Raw genomic sequence first — 15,704 nt, 5'->3', positions numbered from 1 at the left:
CCATCCGTTTAAATTCCCTACTGGAAGTCACTGCACTTGCTCAACTGCTGGTAGCGGTTTTGAACTCACGAGTGAATCCTTGCCTCGATTTCAGGCACTTTTGCAATGCTCAGAGTCCTGCCTGGAGTCAGTTTACCTGTGGCCGTTTCTTCGCGTTTCCACTTCAACATCACGTCAAAATTAGTCCATTTGGGCGCTTTATTTGGGCGTAACTGTTACTGAGGGATTCGTTACGCAGGTGACGTCTGATGCTTGGTCCACATTTGAAGTGACTGACCTCTCCTGACCCACTCATTCTGCTGTCTGAATGCTTTTGATCAGATACTCTATCTCGCCTGTGCTAATGTAGAATATATAACTGTGTGAAATCAGGAAACAGTTATCTGTAGCGGACATATTCAGAAATGTTCTCTCCCTATAAAGTCTTCTGGGAAAGATGTTTATTCTGTCCAGTCCAACATAGTAAGCGAGAAATTGGAAACTGAGTTTTGATTTCCATTCGATGATGGGGTCACATCTAACATAGCTATGAGGAAGGGAACTGGACGAGTACTATTGACAATCAATCTCACAGCATTTGCCTTACGAGTGTCAGGGATCCACAAGAAGCGATATCTTGACGGTCAGAGGTTATTTGAACTTCGGTCCTCTTTAATACGAGTCTAGTATAATTATTATTATCTTATCCCTCTCACAGGCTACCTTGCATAAGAGCATCGACACGTTATTTTCTCAAGAATTAGAATCCATGTATACAACATCGCTTACCATTCTTAAAACTTGAAATGGATAAAAAATGGTTCAAATGGCTCTGAGCACTATGGGACTTAACATCTGAGGTCATCAGTCCCCTAGAACTTAAAACTAATTAAACCTAACGAACCTAAGGACATCACACACATCCATGCCCGAGGCAGGATTCAAACCTGCGACCGTAACGGTTGCGCCGTTCCAGACTGAAGCGCCTAAAACCGCTCCTCCACAGCGGGCGGCCCTAAAACTTATAGTATGCGTCATGTAACCATGATTTCCTTTTATATAAGCCATCTAGATTCCTATTTGTTATTAATTGTGAGTAATTTAGATCGACTAGCAATTCAGCCTCGGGGATAAGTTATGAAGTGGAAGAATGAGCTAACTACACAAAAGTTACGGTAGTGTAACACTATAAGTCATGCTACCTAAGGGTGTTTCACAAGTCCTCTTACACACTTCAAGAGCTTTTAGAGGGGACTTAGCAGATCTCGTTTTACATAGGAATCAACGTCTGGAAACGGCTGATTACCATGTTAGAAGGAAAATAAGAGTTATTCAGACGCACTTCATCAGAGTTCTCACTGCTTTGATGTGCCCCACCACAAATTCCTCTAATGTGTCAACCTTTCCGTCTCAGACTAGCACTTGCAACCTAGGGCCACAGTTATTTTCTTGGTGTATGCCAGTCTCTGACTTCCTGTCTTCCTCTACAGTTCTTACCCTCTACAGCTTGCTATAATATTATTGATTCCTTTTAACACATCCTGTAATACTTTTTCTCTTTCACTGAAGACAGTAATGGCATCAGCGCATCTTATCATTGTTATACCTTCACCTTGAGTTTTAATCCCGCTCTTGGGCCTACCTTTTATTTCCGTCATTGCTTCTTCGCTGTACAGATCGAAAAGTAGGGGCGAAAGACTACATCCTGTCTTGCACCCATTTTACAGGAATATGTGTACTTCTTTCTTGGTCTTCCAGTCTTATTGTTCCCTCATAGTTTTTGTACATACTGTATATTACCCCTCCTTTCCAATAGTTCACTCATATTTTTCTCAGAATTTTGAACATTTTGTACCATGTTACAACGTTTAACGCTTTTCTCAGGTCAACTGATCCTGTGAACGTGTCTTGATTTTCCTTCAGCCTTGCTACCATCATTAGCTGCAACATCAGAATGCCTCTCAGGTTTATTTGCCTTTCCTAAACCCAAACCGATCGTCGTATAACATATCCTCATTTCCTTTTCTATTACTTTGCATATTAATCTTGTCAGTAGCATTGATGCATAAGCTGTACGGTAATTCTCCCAATTGTAGACTCTTGCTTAACAGTGATATTACGACTGCATTCTTAATGTTACCGTCTTTGATTTTAATTTCCTTGAAGATCCTTTCGGCATCTCGGTTTGCTGAGTCACTTCTTCAGACAATCATTTGTTTGTGTTTTCCTTCAGATTTACCCTTTGCTTCCATGCACTTCCTATTCATTTTATCCCTAGGTGACTTCTATTTCAGTATCCCCGAATTTCCGTGTATATTTTTGTACTTCTTACGTAGACCAAATAATTTCTGCATTGGCCATAGCTTCTTCGCAGTTACCTTTGATGTACGTAACTTTTTCTTTCCGTCTTCTGTGTATACCCTCCACAACTGTCCTTACCTCTATAAACGAAGTTACTACTGAGCCATGCATTGAATTTTCCTGCCAAGTTTCTTATACGTCAGCCTATTCTTCAACATCACTAAATTGTGATCTGGATCTTTATCTTCTCTTTAGTATGATTTAAAGTCCAATACTTGATTTCGAAATATTCGCCTAAAGCTTGCTCTGGCCCGAGTCTTCGTATGAAAAACTGAGAAGGCAAATCCACATATATTTTGCAATGTACCAGAGATCGATGACAGAGAAGGGCAGGAATACGACACAGAGACACCAATGTAGCGGACTAAATGGTACGGAAGATCTCGAAAGAAGGGCGGAAGAGAAGGATGAAGAGGTTCTGGGGTAGAAACCGCACTTCACGAGGGCCGAACTGAAGGAAAAGAAGAACTTTTCTCACGCTCTAATGCGTGAAGAGAGATTCGCTATGCCATTTCCAGTGCACCACAAAACAAATTTCCAGAGTTATAGTTGTGGAATACGGATTAGAAGGAACGAATGACTCGAAGTAAACGTCACGACAACGAATGTGTTACAGCCTGACCACGAGCTTGGAAAGGATAAACTTGGGGTAGAAATTGTGGAGTGTCCTTACCACAGGAATCACATCAGCACTAATCATTATGGCAAACATGGAGGACATATGTCTGTATGCCTGGCCAGGGATTTTAACCACACTCTTTCCGAAGGAGTGTCCGGTCCTGAACCATTGCAACCTTACATTCCTTAACAGTTTCAGGATGCCTACCCTAAAAACTGCAGTGATGATTTACTTCAAATATATGCTTCTACAAGGCAGCTACAGCTATATTAGACATTTAAATGGTTGATAGCACGGTACCGGAGCATACACATACTTCATGAAATCACATTTGTAAGATATTGTTGTATGTCACCTCCGCTATCACATTACTATTTTCTTTTTGGACGAAGTTTCCTGAAGTCTCCGCAGATAGCTATGTCGTGACTTGTTGGTTCATTATTTCTTTGAGGCAGACATGTAGTAACAAGCGGGTGTCGATGAAAAAGTGAGAGACAATGAGATATTCAGTTCGTCGCAGCTGTGTTCTGTGACCTTGTGATACAACCAGATTCTCCACCGTCGCATTTGGACTGCAGTCTCTGTACAGTCCCTTTGTTAAAGAGTCACGGAATCACGAGTACTCCACGTCACGCATTGGCGAGCCTTATAAAAGCTCTGCAGCAGATGCTCACCTCAGCACTTCCATCACCATGAGGGCAACAGTGGCAGCTCTTCTCCTGTGTCTTGTGGTGAGTAGTAAGGACTGAGACCTTATCTAAATATGTGCTCTACGTATCTTTACTGGTACTTACTTCCACATCCACTTACAAACACTGAATGCTTCAAAAGTACCACAATTTTCCACCTGTAGCAAGCCATTCTCGAATCTAACGTTTGGATAGTGTTTGAAAATTTTTGTCGGTTCTTTAAGCGACTTCATATTAGTTCCAGACGTGCAAATAAAGACAGTTGTGAGATTGTACCAAATTCATCAACTTAGTATGTATCGGTTTTGAACTATACATGCATAATACCAGTAAATAATCAGCATCCTCCTTCTTATTGGATCAAGATATGCGAGGGTATCAGCCGAAATCCGTGTCTGAGCATCCACACGTTATGACTGGTGGATTTCAAAAATCGTAAAACATCATTCCAATAAGTTTCTAGATTGTATTAGTACAAAGTACAGAAGAATTAAGATGGTGGCTTCAATGCTTAAAGCATCCAACGTACCCCTCAACCACTTGATTACATGGCACGGAACATCCACACACTCATGAGTAACTGTCAGCGAGATTTATCTTTGACATATTGTTCAACTGGTGTGTCCCATTGGTTTGAAAGTCGGTTATATCGTCAAAGCGTTAACACTTCACGTAAATTTCTGCACTTTGTCGTTCTGCAGTGGCTTCGATTTCATAACACGAAATCTCATCACCAATGATGATTTGTCCGGCAAGATAACCGTCCACGAGTTTCGTTTTAAGCTAGTCACGGCAGGTGCCCAGACACCGTTGCTTTCGTTCATGAGTCAAGACGTATGGGACAAACCATGTACTCACTTTCCTTCTCTTCAGGACATTCTGAAGAATGCCTTAAACACATAGAGATGTTGCTCCATTGCGATTTCTGACACAACAGTGATTACACCGTTTGGTCGCACGTCGACTACGCACTTGACACCGCCTACGTACCTGCTTAAACTGACTCCTCGAATGTATGTCTGTGTTTTTTAGTTGTTCGGGTTGCCACTGTTGTTACTGGGCTGATTCGCTTATACGCCAGCAATAAAATCAGTCTCGGAACTTTCTGCACGGTCGGTGAATTAAAAAAATTCCATCAGATTTTCTTCCTCGAGTATAGCTGGTACTCCATTTCTAATGCTTCTAATGGTCTTGTACCTGCGTATCTACATCTTTTATGAAAGATTACAGGATATTTGTTATCATCTGTTTGCAGCATACGTCTGTCGCCGTTTGTCACTCCATCAGAGAGGTTGAAATTTCTCTAGTTCTGCAAGTACAACATAAGTAAACCCTTTACAAGACCCTGTTTTGAAGTGATATTATTGGGTCAATCCATATTCTTCACTCATGTTGTGGTAATAATCAAAGTAGTGCAACTCTGACGACACACAGCTAAATATGAGAATTCAACAAACAGCGATTAATCACGAATATAAAAATTAGATTCATCATGAATCAAAACCCTAAAATATTGCTATAGAGTAATTGAACAACAATGTAGCACATGTTACACAACAGCATTATTTAATATACTAGAAGCTCGTTACCATGAGTAGTTCGCTTGCTTATTTATTCCACTCTGACAGTAGACAGCAAGGGAAATCAAATCTTATATACTGACGGGGAAAACCGCATCACCAAAAACTAAATAATAGCGAGTATTGAATTTCAGGAATAGATTTGCCGAGGTAACATAGATAAATCATTAACATTGCAATAGCACACGTTAACGTAAATGCCAGATAAGGTATTTCAAATATCAAATGTTGGGACATCAATAAGCGATGTAACGGTCAGATTGTTGAATGCAAGCAAGCAAACACGAATGCATTGTCTTGTACAAATGACAGATGTCAGTTTCTGGGATGGGGTTGCACCCCTGTTGCACTTGGTAGGTCAATACAAGGACGGATAATGCTGTTTGTGGAAGGCGCCAGAGTTTCCAACCGATGATGTCCCAAGGCACATGTGGACACTGTAGAGAGTAGTGGGTTACAACAGCAATATGTGGACAGCGTTATCCTTTTGGTAAAAGCTGTTTATGGATGGGAGCACTGCAGGTCGAATCACCAACCTGATGTGCATACTTCCAATCAGGGTGTGTGGGAGGACCACGAGACTGCTGGTGGTGCCATACAGAGTGGCACTCCACACAAGACCATAAATCCAGTCTTAGGTCCCGTGTGTCTAGCCCGCCAATAGATAGGTTGCAGGCACTCGGATGGTCTCCAAAACACAGCCATCACTGGCACTGAGGCGCAGCCATCTTTCATCACAGATCACAACAAACTTTTGCCTTGTCCCCTTGCGGGCTCTCGCTTTACAACACTGACGTCGCAAATGGCGGTGGTTTAGGGTCAGTCGAGTGGACGCTACAGAGGGTCTGCCGCTGACCCGTCCTTGAATTAACCAATTTATAACAGTTCTTTTCATCATTGTGGAGGCAACTTCTGCTCACATTGCTGCTGCCGATGCAGTACGATGTGCCTGAGCTAGACATCGAGCACGATGGTCTTCCCTAGCGGTAGTACCATACGGCTCCTTGGAAACCAATCTTCTTGCTAATGTACATTCTCGCGACCATCGCTGCAAGAAATCATGTACAGTGTCCACACCCCTGTCAAGTCGTTCTGCAATATCACGTAAGCAACATCCAGCTTCTCGAAGCTCTTTTAAACGTCCTTGTTCACACTCAGTGACGTGTTTCTGGCGAAACACAAATAATGGCATGGTACCAACCCAAATTGACATCAGTGCATACATTTCTTTATGATTACTTGAAGTAATCATCAATAATCGTTGAACATGTTCATTCACTCAGTTTCTGTAATAAAACAGTAAGACTGATTTCTAATTTGTGTAAGTGTAACAAGATGCATCTGATGATACAGTCCTAACAGTCACAAGTCATGATTTCTGCGATTCATTGTCTTTGTTTCAAAACTACATTAGCTGAATCTTAATCTTCATTCAGAAGGAGTACCACTTAATTTCCATCTTCATATATGATGTGCTTTACAATATGACATTCTACTACAGGTATCAGCATGCCGCAGCCAAGAGACTCCACCTGGCCCTCCTGGACCAACTGAAGGGCCACAGCCAACTGGTCCACCAGGGCCACCAACCGAAGGTCCTGATCCAACTGGTCAACCAACCGGAGGTCCTGAACCAACTGGACCACCAGGTCCACCAACTGGAGGTCCTGAACCAACTGGAGAGCCCCAACCAACTGGAGGGCCACAACCAACTGGTGAACCTCAGCCTACTGGAGGTCCTCAACCTACTGGACCGCCAGGGCCACCTGGTGGCCTTTTCTAGCCTGGTGTTTTCTAGTGATGCAAGATTATCGCACCTGGAAACGTTAAAGGATTTCAGCTTTTACTTTTATAGTTGACCTTAACTGCGTTAATTGATGGAAGTTTTCTTACGTGTCATAAAAATCAATTGTGATTAAACCAGCAATGAAAAAGCTCCATTAACGTTTTATTTACTGTGTTCTGTATATGCAACAGGTTCTCCAAAAATATGCTACCAATATGTAAATATTATTACATGAGTTACTATCAGATCATACCTCATGAAATTCTTTACCGCATGATTTGCAGTTCCAGAAGATGCTGTATGTTGCCGAAGGAGTCGGTGTTACCGACTAAGTGCACTTCACGAATGGATATGAGCAAATTTATCTTCAGGAAACACTCTTGCCATTTATAAAAAGCCCTCTTCACATTGTACTGATATATAACCTTTGAACGATATTCAGGCTTTGATGTTCTGTAATACAACATGTGACCTGAGATGATTTCTTTGAAATCTATTTTCTCCTCCTTCAGTTACATGTTTTTTCCTGTTTTTATTATGGGAAATGGTACACATATATAATTAGTTCGATAGTGTGAGTCTTCAATTTCATGGGTCTTCTTTTATTTAATTAATATGTTGCCTTCTAATAAAAATATTTATCTGGGATTCCCGTAGATCCTAGCATATCTCCCAGAACGAATATTAACCGCACCTCAAACCTAGCATATCTCCCAGAACGAATATTAACCGCAACTCAGTGTAACTTCAGCAGTAGCAATGACAGAATGGATGGGAACGATCCTCTTTTTGACTGCTCTTACGTGGTGCAACCATTTACAAGGAACATGTCGCTAATGAGAAATTAAGCTCTATTTATCAAGATATAAATAGTAATCAATTTGAGTAGATGACTCTTCTCAGTATTGTTTTAGGGTACCATCACCAATAAAACAGAAGTCACTAAACTTAATCATACCGATATGACCATACGGGGCAGAATGGCTATGTGGATGCTAGAACATTAAATATAAAAGATTAAATAGGAAAGAAAATTAACTGCGAGTCATTAAGGAAATAACGAGCAGATGCAATTTTTTTACAGTCGAAATATTCTTGAAGGCTCTCTAGGCAATATGCAGCTCTGAGTAATACACAGCCATCCATTTCAAATTGGGTAAACTGAAATATTTTTTAAAGTCTAAAGAAGAACTATGTGTTTACTGATTAAACTTCAGTAACAAATTCTTCAACCATGACGTTCCAAATTATTCGAGGTCGGTTTTTCCGAAAATTTCCGAACTAGCCTTTCGTGATGTATATGAGAATACTCTACTGCCCATTCATATGTAGGTGCAAGATATTAGCACTACATAAACTTAACGCGTGTCCACATATTTAAAGGCTCACTTTTTCTCGCATAGCATACTTTAATGTGACATGGAAGGGACCATTCTTAAGCACAAGTAATACATTATTATACTGCACTCTTTCAGGAGACCCAAACCCTGCTATGCGAGCCATGTCAAATTAATGGACATTTTATATTGTGCTGCCTGGCCTGTAATGATAATGTTGTATACAGTGATGATGAGTTTGTTTGAGGCATGTTCTCAAAAGAAATTCAACGCAATGGTAATTATTCTTCAGATAATCCTTTCCTAATCTCCTTTTTTATAACTAGAAGAATTAAAACAATGATAAAATGCGTCAATTGACAGGCAGTACAAATACCATAAATTGTACGTCATTATTGCTAGTACTTAATTTGAGAGTGTACCTTATATAGCGATAATATTTGTGGGAAATGATGTTTGAATTATTAACAACACTTCATGAATGCTGTGCCTGTCTTGCTTGTGAAGGTATTTATTTTTCCTTGCATCACTCCTCTTTCTCTCGTTGTTTATGAATGACATATTACTGATTACGTGATTTCGATAGAACATGACACCTAATAATATTCGCTTTGGTGCATATGACATTAGAATGGTATACTCCAAAGCATATAATGTGCTCTGCTTACAAACCTTGAACCTTTGTATGAATTATGTACGTGGCTACTGAGTTGATGTCGAGCATTGATGGCGATAACACAGATAATAGTGTATGGAAGTGCGAGTATATGAAGTGTCAACTGCAAAATGCCGCATCGCTACTAAGAATACACTATCTAATGAAAAGTATCTGGACATTTATCAGTGCAGACTGATATATGGGTTCTTGCCTTCTTCACGTCTTGACCTCTGCTTTCATTAAAGTATCTACATTTCTGGCGGAGAATGGCAGCCCGTTCTTCCTCAAGAGCCGCAACTAGTGAAGGTAGTGACGCTAATAGCTGGAGCGGCCTCGACGTTCTGACTCATCTCAAAGTTGTTCCACTGGGTTGAGGTCGGAAAGTCTTGGTACACCACTCCATTTCAGGAACAATTCTGTCATTTAAGCGGGACCATCGTCTCCAAACTGAATCTGTACTGTACACAGTAAACCATGCTTTAACGTGTGTTCATATGATGCCACATTCAACTTTTCCTAATCGTAATATGGGTACCAGAAGTGCAGCCACTAAAAATGCGAACACACTGTAACACCATCTCCTCTGTGCTTCACTGTTGACACATGATGGCAGGTAACTTCATCCAGCATTTCGCCAAATACAAATCTTCCATTATATTGTAAGAAGGCTCTTTAGGTTTTTATGTTCCACCACTGACTGTGCTGTGTGCAGTCTGCGGCTGGTTGGACTCTGTTAGAATATTCGCTAGTATACTGCTGGGCTGTTGGATGTGAACAGCACCTAGCGTTGTGCAGTTGGAAGTGAGGCCCAGCAGTGGTGGATGTGGGGAAAGAGATGCCAGAGTTTTGAGAGCGGACGATTTGGACGTGCGTCCGTCAGAAAAAGGAAATTTGTAAGACTGGATGTCATGAATATCTTTCTGAACACTATTAAGGCAAATACATTGTGTTTCCCTATTAAAATCTTTCATTTGCTAACTATGCCTATCAGTAGTTAGTGCCTTCAGCAGTTAGAATCTTCTATTTAGCTGGCAGTATTGGCGCTCTTTGTATTGCCGTAGTTGGAGTAACGAAGCTTTTTGTGATATGTGATTCATAAAAGATAAAGGTTATTGTTAGTTAGGGCCATTCTTTCGAAGGATTATTGAAATTCAGATTGCGATGCGCTAAAATATTGTGTGTCAGTTTAGTGGTGATCAGTATAAGTAATGAGAAATCTGTCTATCGACTTCCAGTTTTGCTCAGCTGTTTGAAAATCAAATAACGTAGAAATTTACCAGCACTGTCACTTATAATTTTGCTAAGGGGAAGTTACAATACAGTCACATAGTGTAGCATGATTTATCGTTCCAGACCACCTGTTTCCAGTCATCAACTATCCAGCAGAGTCACTCTATATCGCACCTCAAATGTGTGGGTTATGAGTGCTGCTCGGGCATTGCACCCCATCCGTTTAAATTCCCTACTGAAAGCCACTGCACTTGCTCAACTGCTGGTAGCGCTTTTGTACTCACGAGTGAATCCTTGCCTCGATTTCAGGTACTTTTGCAATGCTTGGAGTCCTGCCTGGGCATTTGAAGTGACTAACCTCTCCTGACCCACTCATTCTGCTGTCCGAATGCTGTTGATCAGATACTATACCTCGCATGTGCTTAGGTAGAATACATAACCATGTGAAATCAGGAAACAGTTATCTGTAGCGGACATATCCATAAATGTTCTCTCCCCAAAAAGTCTTCTGAGAAAGATGTTTATTCTGTCCACTCAAACATAGTAAGAGAAACAATGAAAACTGAGTTTTAATCCTGTCGATGACGGGATTACTACTAACATAGCTATGAGGAAGGGAACTGGGCGAGTACTATTGACAATCAGTCTCACAGCATTTGCCTTGAGAGTGTCAGAGATCCACAAAAGTGATATCTTGACGAGCAGAGGGTCATTTCAACTTCGGCCGTCTTTAATACGAGTCTGGTATCATTATTATTATCTTATCCCTCTCATAGGCTACCTTGCATAAGAGCATCGACACGTTATTTTCTCAAGAATGAGAATCCATCCATACAACATACCTCACGATTCCTAAAACTTAAAATGGTTCAAAAATGGTTCAAATAGCTCTGAGCACTATGGGACTTAACATCTGAGGTCATCAGTCCCCTAGAACGTAAAACTAATTAAACCTAACGAACCTAAGGACATCACACACATACATGCCCAAGACAGGATTCGAACCTGCGACCGTAACGGTTGCGCGGTTCCAGATTGAAGCGCCTAGAACAGCTCGGCCACAGCGGCCGGCCCTAAAACTTAACGTACGCGTCATGTTATCACGATCTACTTTTATATAAGCCATCTAGATTTCTATTTATTATTAATTGTGACTAATTTAGATCGACTAGCAATTCAGCCTCGGGGATAAGTTATGAAATGGAAGAATGAGCCAACTACACAAAAGTTACGGTAGTGTAACACTATAAGTAATGCTACCTAAGGGTGTTTCACAAGTCCTCTTACACACTTCAAGAGCTTTTAGAGGGGACTTAGCAGATCTCGTTTTACATAGGAATCAATGTCTGGAAACGGCTGATTACCATGTTAGAAGGAAAATAAGAGTTACTCGGACGCACGTCGTCAGAGTTCTCACTGCTTTGATGTGGCCCCACCACAAATTCCTCTAATGTGTCAACCTTTCCATCTCAGACTAGCACTTGCAACCTACGGCCACAGTTATTTTCTTGGTGTATGCCAGTCTCTGACTTCCTGTCTTCCTCTACAGTTCTTACCCTCTACAGCTCGCTATAATAGTATTGATTCCTTAACACATCCCGTAATTCTTTTTCACTTTCGCTGAAGACAGTAATGGCATCAGCGCTTATTATCATTGTTATCCCTTCACCTTCACTTTTAATCCCGCTCTTGAACCTACCTTTTATTTCAGTCATTGCGTCTTCGTTGTACAGATCGAAAAGCAGGGGCAAAAGACTACTCTTGTCTTACACCCATTTTACAGTAATCTATGTACATTTTTCGTGGTCTTCCAGTCTTAATTTTCCCTCATGGTTTTCGTACATACTGTATATTATCCGTCTTTTCCAATAGTTCACCCGTATTTTTCTCAGAATTTCGAACATTTTGTATCATGTTACAATGTTTAACGCTTTTCTCAGGTCAACAGATCCTGCGAACGTTTCTTGATTTTTCATCAGCCTTGCTGTCACTATCAACTGCAACATCAGAACTGCCTCTGAGGTGTCTTTGCCTTTCCTACACCCAAACCGATCGTCATGTAACAGATCCTCCTTTACTTTTCTATTATTTTGTATATTATTCCTGTCAGCAGCTTTGCTGCAGGAGCTGTGCGATAATTCTCCCACTTGTAGACTCTTGCTTAACAGTGATATTTCGACTCCATTCTTAATGTTGCCGTCTTTGCTTTTAATTTCTCTGAAGATAGTTTCGGCCTGTCTGTTTGCTGAGTGAGTTCTTCAGACTATCATTTGTTTGTCAGTTTCTTCACATTTATCCTTAGCTTCCATGCACCTCCTACTCATTTCAACCCTAAGTGACACGTATTTCAGTATCCCAGATTTACCCTGAAAATTTTTGTACTTCCTTCTTTCGTCGATCAAATGAACTATTTCTGTATTGGCCATAGCTTCTTCGCAGTTACCTTCCTTGTACGTAACATTTTCTTTCCGCCTTCTGTGAACGCCGTCTACAACTGTTCGTTGGTTGTTTTGGGGAAGGCGACCAGACGGCGAGGTCATCGGTCTCATCGCATTAGGGAAGGACGGGGAAGGAAGTCGGCCGTGCCCTTTGAAAGGAACCATCCCAGCATTTGCCTGGAGCGATTTAGGGAAATCACGGAAAACCTAAATCAGTATGGCCGGACGCGGGATTGAACCGTCATCCTCCCGAATGCGAGTCCAGTGTCTAACCACTGCGCCACCTCGCTCGGTAACTGTCCTTAGCTCTATAACAGAACAGACTACTGAGCTACGCAGTGATTTTTCCTGGATACTTTGTTAAACGTCAGCCTACTCTTCAACATTACTAAATTGTGATCTGGATCTTTATCTGCTCCTTGTTACGACTTACAGTCCAATATTCGACTTCGAAATCTTCCACTGACCATGCCCTGGTTGGAGTCTTCCAATATATATACCGGTCCTGTCTAAATATATCACTATTCTTGTGATTCTTGAAGAAAGTATTTGAAACTACTAGCCGAAATGTATTGCAGAACTCAATTAGTCATTCTCATCTTTCATGTTCAGACTTCTGACATTCGACAACCCGACTTTTAGAACCTTTTTCACATGGGCATCTCCCCCCTTAGCAGGACTCTCCTGGAGATCTGGATGGGGGACTGTTCCGGAATCTTTTGCTTATGGAGAGATCATGATGGCACTTGTTCAATTACAGGTCTCATGTACTATCGATACACATTATGTGTCTTTAATGCAGTGGTTTCCATTGCCTCCTGCATCTTCATGCCACTGATCCTTCCTGATTCTACCACCTTAGGCGCAGTTTCCTACTCCATGGGGCAAGAGAGTGCCCTGGATCTCTTTTCTCCCCTCTGCCCTCTTTGACAATGACGTAGGCAGAACGAGGGTGCTTTCTTATCCTAGAAGTCTTCTTCTGCCATTGCTGATTACTTTAATTCAAAATTTAAGCAGTGGCGAAGTTCGCACCTGGAACGCAGGATGTTTTGATCACTAGTTGAAGCTCTATACTTTCTTCTTCCCACAGTTTTGTTTATTACAGATGGCAGCTACTCTTCCTTCTATTCCTGATTATAAAGGGACCTACACGGAGGACGGATGTATTTGCCACCGCCACTTTGACAATAAAAGAAAAAGTAACATACACGCCATTACAGGCATGTACTCCTAACTACGCCTCCCCCCAATAGCTCTACCTAAACATAAAAAAGGTGTTAAGGAAAGGGGCGGGAGGATGTCATATATTTCTAAGAGAGAAGAAGGTATTTTTTTCTTCTACTGATCATGTTGCGTTTGTTAATGTTTGTAACAGATGAGGTTTTATTTTGTCTTTTTAACTATCATGTTGTTTTTTTCAGTGAGAAATCCATGACCGTCTTCTCAAAAATAAAGGAGAATCATGGTATCAAACATAGAAAAATGGTGCATCAAACGAGATCAACTGCTTTTGCAGGGACAAGCCACATAGGTGGCTGGTCGTAGGAAGCACTCCAGAGGAAGTTGGAAAAATATTGCCTGTGTAATGTCTTCCTAAGAAGAGGGATACGGAAGTTCTAAGGAATGACGAGATAAGTTTGAAGTTCTCTAACGCTATAGATGCAGCAATAAGGAATAGCGCAGTAGGCAACACAGTTGAAGAGGAATGGACGTCTCTAAAAAGGGCCATCACAGACGTTGGGAAGGAAAACATAGGTACAAAGACGGTAGCTGCGAAGAAACCATGGGTAACAGAAGAAATACTTCAGTTGATTGATGAAAGGAGGAAGTACAAACATGTTCCAGGAAAATCAGGAATACAGAAATACAAGTCGCAGAGGAATGAAATAAATAGGAAGTGCAGGGAGGCTAAGACGAAATGGCTGCAGGAAAAATGTGAAGACATCGAAAAAGATATGATTGTCGGAAGGACAGACTCAGCATACAGGAAAGTCAAAACAACCTTTGGTGACATTAAAAGCAACGGTGGTAACAGTAAGAGTGCAACGGGAATTCCACTGTTAAATGCAGAGGAGAGAGCAGATAGGTGGAAAGAATACATTGAAAGCCTCTATGAGGGTGAAGATTTGTCTGATGTGATAGAAGAAGAAACAGGAGTCGATTTAGAAGAGATAGGGGATCCAGTATTAGAATCGGAATTTAAAAGAGCTTTGGAGGACTTACGGTCAAATAAGGCAGAAGAGATAGATAACATTCCATCAGAATTTCTAAAATCATTAGGGGAAGTGGCAACAAAACGACTATTCACGTTGGTGTGAAGAATATATGAGTCTGGCGACATACCATCTGACTTTCGGAAAAGCATCATCCACACAATTCCGAAAACGGCAAGAGCTGACAAGTGCGAGAATTATCGCACAATCAGCTTAACAGCTCATGCGTCGAAGCTGCTTACAAGAATAATATACAGAAGAATGGAAAAGAAAATTGAGAATGCGCTAGGTGACGATCAGTTTGGCTTTAGGAAAAGTAAAGGCATGAGAGAGGCAATTCTGACGTTAGGCTAATAATGGAAGCAAGGCAAAATAAAAGTCAAGACACGTTCATAGGATTTGTAGACCTGCAAAAAGCGTTCGACAATATAAAATGGTGTAAGCTGTTCAAGATTCTGAAAAAAGTAGGGGTAAGCTATAGGGAGAGACGGGTCATATACAAAATGTACAACAACCAAGAGGGAATAATAAGAGTGGACGATCTAGAACGAAGTGCTCGTATTAAGAAGGGAGTAAGACAAGGCTGTAGCCTTTCGCCGCTACTCTTCAATCTGTACATCGAGGAAGCAATGATGGAAATAAAAGAAAGGTTCAGGAGTGGAATTAAAATACAAGGTGAAAGGATATCAATGATACGATTCGCTGATGACATTGCTATCTGAGTGAAAGTGAAGAAGAATTAAATGATCTGCTGAACGGAATGAACAGTCTAATGAGTACACAGTATGGTTTGAGAGTAAATCGGAGAAAGACG

At 41.1% G+C, this 15,704-nt stretch overlaps 3 protein-coding genes across 4 annotated transcripts in view; 2 read left to right on the top strand and 1 right to left on the bottom strand.

Annotated features, from left to right (window-relative positions):
* LOC126336538 (proline-rich protein 2-like) overlaps positions 1-15,704 on the bottom strand; it is a 479,405-nt gene that overhangs the window by 221,320 nt on the left and 242,381 nt on the right. The gene's annotated exons all lie outside the window — the stretch shown is intronic.
* Positions 1-15,704, top strand: part of LOC126336532 (proline-rich protein 2-like) — a 271,653-nt gene that overhangs the window by 178,381 nt on the left and 77,568 nt on the right. The gene's annotated exons all lie outside the window — the stretch shown is intronic.
* Positions 3,641-7,166, top strand: LOC126336540 (proline-rich protein 2-like). Its single transcript, XM_050000356.1, has 2 exons — positions 3,641-3,690; positions 6,730-7,166. The coding sequence occupies exons 1-2, from the start codon at positions 3,652-3,654 to the stop codon at positions 7,009-7,011; spliced, it is 321 nt and encodes a 106-aa protein (XP_049856313.1). The 5' UTR covers positions 3,641-3,651; the 3' UTR covers positions 7,012-7,166.

Source organism: Schistocerca gregaria, chromosome 2, assembly GCF_023897955.1.
Source record: "Schistocerca gregaria isolate iqSchGreg1 chromosome 2, iqSchGreg1.2, whole genome shotgun sequence".
NCBI lineage: Eukaryota > Metazoa > Arthropoda > Insecta > Orthoptera > Acrididae > Schistocerca > Schistocerca gregaria.
The sequence above is the reverse complement of the archived record's forward strand: the minus strand, read 5'-3'. Positions and strand labels throughout refer to the sequence as shown.

Excerpts from the sequence above, each read along its gene's own strand:
- LOC126336540 (XM_050000356.1), top strand. The coding sequence starts at position 3,652 with ATGAGGGCAACAGTGGCAGCTCTTCTCCTGTGTCTTGTG. Across the intron at positions 3,691-6,729 it reads CTCTTCTCCTGTGTCTTGTG|GTATCAGCATGCCGCAGCCA; the intron begins GTGAGTAGTAAG and ends ATTCTACTACAG.